We start from the raw sequence: 9753 nt of genomic DNA on the forward strand, positions 1-9753 counted from the left end.
TTAGAAATGTCTTGAAAACATCTTGAATAAGATGTCTTTTAGATTTCTACAAGATATTGATGTTTACTCGGTAGTGACATAAACCATAACTTATGTGCTTTAAGAGCGATGTTTCTAGAAGTAATAGTAGCGCAATTATAACCAATGATCCATTGTGCCCCTTGAGCCACTGTGCCCAAGTTCCCCTAAATTGAAACAGTGAAATTTAAAAAAAGTTTTATGCTTCTGTGTTTCCGTAACATCTCAAGAATACTCAAGAATCCTCAAGAATATGTCAAATATCGTCATTTTATACCATTGCTCAACAACATGTGAAAAAGAATTACAGAACTTCCGAGATGCTGTTGATCAAGAATACTGTAGAGCTTAAAAAGTAGGTAAAATTCGTAATCATAGTTGTATTGAAAAAGTGATATATTTAATCATTTAATAATTTCATTTATTGCGTTAGTTATTGCAAAGTATAATATTTCGACAGTCTAATTGGAAGACGCCTTCACGGAATAATGAAAGATTTATGTTTGAATTTTAACTAAAGTATTATTTTTCGCAATAAATTATTTATAGTTTTTTCGGGAAAAGGGAATTTTAAAGTTGCTTCTGAATAACTGACAAAACTGTCGGCGCGTGCTTTACACTGAAAAAAAAATTGCTAGATACAAATAAATATTTTTCTGAATAGTGCCAAGAAAATATTTTATAAAAAATCAATAACAATTATTTCAAACAAGTAATATTTTCTAAATTATAGAAAACTGGTACTTGTTTTAAATAAATATTATTAATTTTTTATAAAATATTTTCTTGGCACTATTCAGAAAAATATTTATTTGTATCTAGTATTTTTTTTCAATGTATATATAGTAAGAAAATATTAAAATTCATAGAAAAATTATATTCAACACCACACAAGATCTGTTGCAGACCGAAATAGACAATATTAACTTTATCTTTATGTTTAAAACATTTATCGGTCGAATAATTAACTTACTGTTATTGTATGCTAACAATTTTACTAAGGCCGTATTCCAATATTCACTGCACAGTACACGAAATGTCTTGCCATATAAAGTTAGCTGCGTTTCGATTTCTGTATAAAATGCGTTACATGTACTATACAAATTTTAGAACGCAGTTAACTTTATATAGCCAGATATTTTGTCCGCCTGTACATTAAAATACATTTTTTTAATTTTTCAGTATAACATATTAAAAAATTTGTGCATATCAGAACGTAACTTTCCTTATTTTTCTTGTTGTTAAGAAGTTAAAATGTTCGGCTCAAAAGTTTTTTTGTGCATTTCAACGCTCAATTCTCCCACATATACAAATGCCTTTATTCTAATAAAAATAAGTTCGCTTTTTTCAAAACTGATTTCATCATTATACAACAGGTATGTATTTATCGGTATTGAAGAAGTAAGAATGACTGCTACAGAAAAAAGCCCTGTGATGTTGTACCGACAATTTCAATTTACTTGGTGCATCTATATAAGCTTAGTTCTATTACTCTGTGTTTCTGTACATACCCAAGAATTTAATGGCACTAGTAGTCAAATATCACCAGTTTATGTCATTGCTTCAAAAGCCGATTTTTTGAACTCAACAACTTGTGGAAAAGAATTACAGAGCTTTCGAGACGCTGTTAATCATCGAATACTGTGGAGCTTAAAAAGTAGGTAAAATTCGTAATCATAGTCATATTCATATTAACTCATTAACGGCTAGATCAATAAAGTAAGCAAAGAAAAATAACAATTATAAAAATAAGAACGGAGCATGAGAATCTATCGACATAAAAAGCATTTCACAAAAATTAATTTTGCATTAAACAAATTTACCATCAGTTATTATTGTATATTTTTCGTATACATTTGTGGCACCGCTTGAAATTAAAAGCATTTTAGATATTAAAAAATGACGAAATTTATGTTTTCAGAAAGCAGTGCTACAAATGTTTTATGAATCCGACACATTACAGCCGATTTTCTTTATTTCTCTTCAATAAATGCTTGTGTCTTTTAATTTGTATATACAGGGTCTTTAAAACTTAGTGTTGTAGATAAAAATCAACTGCAGAAACCGAAAACAAAAGTATAATTTTCTAATTCTTGTCGTTTTTTAAATAAAATTGATACTAACACCCTATGTTATTGTCTATACTTTAATTCTGGAAGAGAATTTATAATTCTATGAAATTGATAAAAAGATATTAGCTCAATTAAAAAATAATAGCGTTTAATCAGTAAAATAGACTGATTCCAGCATCCCCTTAATGCACAAATGACTCTATATTATCGACCTCAATCTTCTAATTTTCAAATTAGACGAGCACTTTAGCATCCCCTTAAGAATTGCGAATTTCCACAATTTTATTTTCACAATATTCGTCGGCCTCGTTTTTTATAATTTAGCTGTTTATAGAATACCCGAGTGTTACACGTTCATGTTAATAAAAGTATTAAGAATGGAAACATTAAGAAATTAATTAATAAAAAGTAAAAGCTAGCATTCATTTGTTTCAAGTAAATAATGACATTCTAATTTTTATTATTAGTCTTAGATTCCAGTGGTGGACTTAAACCAGGTTTTCTTTACGGGAATAATTATTGGTTAGGCAGTCGTAGTCAGTGTCTCGATACGATGAATAGAAGTCCATTAATCTCATCACAGAAAATATTAAATAATACGCAGTATCGCGATCCGCAACAAGAATTTCCGCCTTTCGAAATAAATTACTTTGTTGCTCACTTTAAATACAATAGTACTTTTCAATATCATGTAAATTTATTTCACAAGGTAAGTTTATAAACAAATAAAAAATACTAAAATCTTTATTGTCCGCAATATTAACAATAATAATTAAATACTTTATAGTCGACTCAACTAGCACCTTTATTGGAAACATTAAATAAACATCACAACGTTGATGAATATCATGAAGTGTTTAGCCACATTGTATGAGTGGGCTACTTATATTTGAAACTATAATTCTAAATAGAAAACTAGTCTTATAAACCTTGGACAGTTCATATCATCTCGGAAGGTTACCATTTGTGCGATTCAAATTTTTATAAATAAATGTATCAATAATAAAATTGTCACGCTATATTTTTGGTAACTGACACAAGCTTATTGGTTGGATCATTCTTTAGCTTACAGATTGGTTATTTAGCATTTCACCGTGATCTGACCTTTGTCTGCTTTTGTGACAATGACATCATTTTCACGTAAGAACCTTTTACATTTAACAAACTCATTTAAAATATAATTGTCTTTGTGGTTAATGTGTTATTTTCTGTGTAAAAACTTATGTAACAAATCCGCAACCATGCTTCGAATAAGAGATATCCGAACATGGTAGATGATATTCAAAGTATGGTTGCGACAGTAAAAATTCGAATTCAAGGTTTTCTATAAATATGTCGATGACATTTTCGCAATTTTACCAAAGAGTGATTTAAATAAATTAAGTGCTTTTGCAATATTTAATAACTATTACCCTAGATTAAAATTCACATGTAACGTTAAATTAAATATTTCTATAACTTCTTTGAACACGAATAATTAGAGAGAATAAGAAATTAATTACAAATTGGTCCAGAAAACCGACGTTCTTAGGACAATATATTAATTTCTACTTTAGTCGCCCATTAAAATATAAAATTAATACAATTATTAGCCTAATCGAGCAAGCAATTCTGTTCTTTGATAAAAAAATTCACAAAAATAACATTAAAATCGTGGAAAATAGTATCATCAATAATTGCTTTGCAAAAAAGTTAATTAAGAAACACATAAATATTGGAATAAATAAATTTAAAAAGCGTGATGATTTTTGCAATGGCAATAAAATGTTGAAAAATAAAATTTGATGTTAAAAAAAGTGTAGTTTGTTATTTTTCGGCAGTATTAGCGAAAATGTTAGTTGCATTTAATTTTAATAAATTTGGCGTACAGACTATTTTTATAGCACCAAAAAACTGGATAGAATTATTAAAAAATATAAAGATAACTTGAATTACGAAAAAAAACGGAGGTTGTCTATAAGTTCAGATGCAAATTGTGAGGCCTCATACATTGACCAAACTAAACATCATTAAAAAAACACTTTAAAGAATCACACACACGTGGCGCCCTTTTTTACCTTTAAAAAAAGTAATTAATTTATAGTTATATATTATAGTTTATAATTATTTAAAAAAGACCGCAAGCGATGGTCAGAACGTTGTTTTATTTATTTGGAATTCCTAATAAAAAATTGCGAGTGGAATCGATTATTAAGTATTTAATTATTATTTATATATAAGTTTATATAATTTTTATGTAATAAAAGAATAAAAAGATGCTTCAGCATATTGTTTTATCTTAGGATGTGATAACGCTAGGACTCTGTCTGCCAGCATCGTGTTCTATAAATCATCTAAGTTTTATTTTGAAAAGAATATTACATGATAAAAATATTTTAACAAGCAATCTTTACTTTGCGGACCTTTATCTGATCCAAGTTAAAAATCTAAAAAACAATAACAAGGGGCTATCCGGGGGTGCATTACTTTTTATCTGGTATGTCTCAAGGAAGAAAACGATTAATTAATAATACTGTACACAGTATAAAAAAAATTGTGTTAAATTTAACAGATATCGCATGTCCAAAACAGTCCACAAAAATTTTTCTGTTAATTTAACATATTAAGCATATATTAAATAGCAACATAAATATTATATTATATTTTAACATAAAAATAAATGTAAATGTTATAATTTGACATAATTTTTATGTAACAATTTAATGAAGAAATTATGTCAAAGTAGCACATGTAATATGTTACTTTAACATTATAATAATGTTAATATAACATATATAACGTATTACAATAACATATTATATATGTTATCTTAACACGATCATAATATTACTTTAACACGTTGTATATATTAATTTAACATATCATATATGTTAAATAATAATTATTTTTAAAATGTTAAAAAAATTTTTTACAATTGCTTATTCCAGGATCATAAAATTTTATGTGTGTATATTATTGGACTAATCAGTCCAATATTATAATATATGTGAATGCAATCGTACTTGGTTCTCTGTTCTTGGCGAGCCCCTTTTATTTACCCAGTAGATGAATCTTTTTTACGAAAAATGCGCCCTCTCAGGATAAATAGTAAAGTCCTTGACTTTGAAATGGTCCTTGTTAAAACCCAATTATAGAGTAAATTCAATGTTTTTTTCTGTAAATTTTAACAGATAAATCCTATCACTAATAATAAGGAACATATTTATTGTGTAATATTAAAAGTACGTACACATTGTGTTACTTTTACACTTTTTTTTAGTGTTATTCTAATAATTTAACACTTTACTTGAATTAACACAACAGCAATATGTTAAAGTAACAAGCAAATATGTTAAATTTTGACATAAAAGTTTTAACCAGGATATTTTTTAACAAGAAAACACTTTTTTTACTGTGTAAATGTATAATAGTATATACTATAATATAATAGTAATATTATATAGCAATAAAATGTAATAAAAAATTTTTACATTAACTTTATTTTTTTAATATAAAAAAATAAATAAATAAATATTTTATTTACAGTGTATCTTTAGGACTTTGTTTTATGACAACAATCGGAACAATATATGATATATTCGTGCATAAAAAAAATATTCAAAAAAATAAGAAAATTGACAGTAAGTGTATCATATAAAAAACTATTTAAAATTTTCATTAATAAGATACTTACAATTTTAACATACTATAGATTTTATCTTTTAAATGTTAGGTTTACTTTCTTGATATTAAACCTGAATTATTTAGCTTATTTGTTTACTAATTATTTATCAAATTTTAAATTATTATTTTAATTAATAAAATTAACAAATAGATAGAAATATACGTATATATATTTAATATCGTTTGTACAAGTCAACACTACATGTTCACGTGTATAATTAATCCCTTTTTACAATCACCAGTATCACACTGCGCGCTGACAAATTCGTCAGTCAAACGGAATATGTAATATCTCAAATTTTTATCGGAATATGTAATATTACAAATCAAATTGACTAGCAATGTTTTTTGATGCTAACAAGACTCTAAAATGTTAAATTAAATTCCACCGGATTTAATTCTTATATATATAGATGCTTGTTAACATCAAAAAACATTAAATTACTAGTCAATTTAATTTGTAAAATTACATATTTCAGAGAAAAAAAAGTGTGTTTTGTGACTGACAAAGTTTCCGGCGCGCAGTATATGGTGATTGTAAAAATTTGATTATTTATATCTTGTGCATACGGCTTATTCGCGCGTGTATGTATGTACGTACATATTTTTGTACATACGTACGTATGTATGTACATTCTGTAATAAAAAAGTACCCAGAATTTGTTATTTAAGTCTCACGATAAAGATATCAAAAAAAATTTTTTGTGTGTAAGCACTGGCAGCACTATGTATTATACTTACCATTCCCATGCAAAGTTTGAACGCTGTCAGTTTGTTTCCCATGTAGCATGTAAAGCTGTAAAACTGCTGCGAGAATGTTGTTGCAGTTTAAATCACGTACCATTTTCGTCTAGTACAGTTACTGCCACACACAACATCATTATAACATTTTAATAATGTTTTGTAGCACCAAAAACAGAATATCATTTTTAGGTTTAAAAAATGTTACTATTTAATTATACAGCCATATTGCTATAAAAAAGTTATAATAACCTCTTTACAACAAAATAACTATACAGCCAAATAGCAGCAACATTTTTAAAATCTAAAAATGTTCCCATTTTTGTTGCTATAACAAAACGTTTTAATAATGTGGCAGTAACTGTGCTAGAGAAATGCTGATTTAAACTGCAACAACGTTATCGTAGCCATTTCACTACATTTGCTACTTTAGTAAATAAATTAATAAGACGTAAAAATAATTTAATAAATAAATATTTTTAATATATCTATAAATTAATATTCAAAAATGGCAGGATGTTATACTAGCCACATTTTGCTGTCGTAACTAATATAGCTAGACTGTGTTAGTTGGGTTACAGCAGCTGTTTATGTTAGCCATTAGCTGAATTCAAGAGTGTTTTGCGATTTACATAATGGATTTTGTCGAGCAAAGAATTTATCTTAAATTTTGCGTTGCCAACGAAATTTTTTGTGCTGAATCATTGAAAATGCTACAAAAGGCCTTTGGTAAGTCACGTCTGTGGAAAGTACAAACATATAATTGGCATTCAAAGACATTCAAAGAAGGCCAGTCTCGTTCTGGATAAACAGTTAATAAATAAAGTTACTTGGGCGTTATAATGAGGCGTTTGCGTGAGAATATTCACCGGAAAAGGTCAAATTTATATAAAAACAATTAATTCTTAGATTTTGCACCATAATAATGCGCCGTCGCGAATGTTTGACCAAAAACTCAACAAACATCATTAATCAAGCACGAGTATTCTCCAAATGTAGTGCCTTCTTTTTCAAACTCAAGTTATCACTTCGGGGAAAGCGTTTCAATTGATTAAAGCTATAAAAGAAAATTTGCAGAACAAGCTCAAAACAATTAATACCAACTTTAGCGTTTAAAAAGTATACGCATTAAGGATTGGGTTCAACGTTGGTACACGTGTATTGATGTATCCGATGAAATCTATTTTAAAGGAAACAAAATCAATATTGATAATTAAACAAGTATTTTGTATTTTATATAATAATTCCGGATACTCGTTTTACAGAATGTATGTACGTATATAAATTTCTCTTATTTAATAATATTATTCTTAATCTTAAACGTTTTCATTTTTACATTAAATGTATTACTAAAGGTTTCGAAATATTTAGGTATCAAAGACGCGTCTAAAGAAAGGGAAACAAAATTAAATTCGTCTTCGCATTGGAAAAGAGTAATTGAAAAAATAATAATATGTTTCTCCGCTTACACAAATACGAGAAAAATATTTAGTACAAAATTAGATGCTGAAACAATACCGGTCATTCATGGCTTAAAATTTCTAAATATGTGTATGATAATTATAGGTCACAGCATATATTTTACATTGGATTCTGTCGGTGAGTAAAATTTAGGATAATTTTTCATCTCTTATTTTTTATTTCTCTCATATAATAAAAATTGCTTTTTATTCACAGATAATAAGATAATATTGTGGAGATTTATTGAGAATCTGTCTTATTTATTTGACGTATTTATTGGATTTATATCAGTCGATATTTACTTTTTTTCAAGTGGATTTTTAGTGACTTATTTGTATTTGAGAGATAAAATACTGACTGAACAGATTCGATGCAAAGAGAAATTAACTGAATTCTTTATACATATAATAAAAAGATTTATTCGGTATGTTTTTTTCATTATTTTAATTCGCGCAGATAACAAAAAATAATAATAAATGTAATAAAATTACTGCATTAATCAATAAAAAGTCTACGTCCATAATATATGCATATGTATGTAAAATTAAAAAATTAATTTTTTAATTTTAATGTATATGAGTAAATAATTGTTCTTTTTTAAATATTAATAATATAAATTTGTTAAGGTTGACACCGGCATATATGATGGTGTTAGGAATATTACAATTAAGCTCCGCTTGGTTTGACAAAGTATCGCAAATTTATATGTACGAGAGATCGCATGAAATTTGTGCGAAGTATTGGTGGAGAAATCTATTGTACATAAATAATTTCTTTGGTATCGACGCAATGGTATAAACATATTTAATTAAAATCGGCTTAGTAATATGGTTAAATATAAAAACTTTCTGAAATTTTATAACAGTGCATGAGTTGGAGCTGGTATCTAGCTGATGAAATGCAATTTTATATTATCACTGTGGCAATATTAATTTTATCGACTATGTAAGTAATCTGCTATAAATAGTAATGGATATGTGTATGTGTTTTACGCTGTATTACATTTAATGTGGCTCTTCCGTATATATTTAAATATATGTATATTTTTTTAATTATAGGTACTTTTACGCTGCTGTTATGATATTGGGTGCACTTTTAATAAGCTCCAGTATTCTAAGCGGTTATATTTCATACATATATACATATGTACCAACGTAAGTTATTAAAATATCTTCTTTATCGAGAAATTATTTAAAAAAGCTTTCGTTACAGATATGATGAACTATATAGACTCCGAGATATTTTATACATCCCACCATGGACGAGAATAAATTCATACATTATTGGAATAATTGCAGGTTATATTTTATTAAAATTAAATAATAATTTGCTTTTGAAAAGAGTTAAGTATTATTCTTATACGTATTAAAAAGAAATGGATATTTAAATAATTATGGACTGTACTAATTATTTATTAATTTTCATTATACAGTTAGAAAATTTAACACAAATCGCATATCCCAAACGGTTCACAGAAATTTTTCTGTTAATTAAAAAAGAAGGTGGAAATATGACCACTTATTTACATTTTATACATTAACTTTATTAATAATCAATATTTTAAATTGAAACTTAACGATTAATTATATTCATCAAAGTATTGTTCATTAAATTTTACATTTAAAGATATGAAATATCTATTATATAACATATTATTTATAAAAAAAGTATCAACAATGTATAATACGTCAAAGAAAAAGAGAAATGATAATATGACCATCACAAAAATTAATGTAAAAAATGGTTTTATTTTTAAAAAGTCATAATATTTTGTTACAAAATTATATATTTATATAAA

General features: G+C 26.5%; 1 protein-coding gene across 7 annotated transcripts in view; it reads left to right on the top strand.

The window, feature by feature from the left end:
• The first annotated feature begins 892 nt into the window (after positions 1-892).
• The window catches only part of LOC105832521 (nose resistant to fluoxetine protein 6), a 10674-nt gene continuing 1813 nt past the window's right edge, over positions 893-9753 (top strand). The window contains exons 1-11 of one of the 7 annotated variants that reach the window (XM_036284809.1): positions 908-1071; positions 1395-1675; positions 2558-2799; positions 4373-4566; positions 5616-5710; positions 7866-8093; positions 8172-8379; positions 8582-8747; positions 8821-8900; positions 9014-9109; positions 9168-9297. In XM_036284809.1, coding sequence (XP_036140702.1) covers positions 1001-1071; positions 1395-1675; positions 2558-2799; positions 4373-4566; positions 5616-5710; positions 7866-8093; positions 8172-8379; positions 8582-8747; positions 8821-8900; positions 9014-9109; positions 9168-9297 — 1791 coding nt within the window. In that variant the 5' untranslated portion in view covers positions 908-1000. Of the gene's footprint in view, positions 1676-2557; positions 2800-4372; positions 4567-5615; positions 5711-7865; positions 8094-8171; positions 8380-8581; positions 8748-8820; positions 8901-9013; positions 9110-9167; positions 9298-9753 lie in introns of all 7 variants that reach the window. The other 6 variants (XM_036284476.1, XM_036285849.1, XM_036285501.1 and 3 more) reach the window with 6 other exon arrangements.

Source organism: Monomorium pharaonis, chromosome 1 (genome assembly GCF_013373865.1).
Source record: "Monomorium pharaonis isolate MP-MQ-018 chromosome 1, ASM1337386v2, whole genome shotgun sequence".
NCBI classification, from domain to species: domain Eukaryota; kingdom Metazoa; phylum Arthropoda; class Insecta; order Hymenoptera; family Formicidae; genus Monomorium; species Monomorium pharaonis.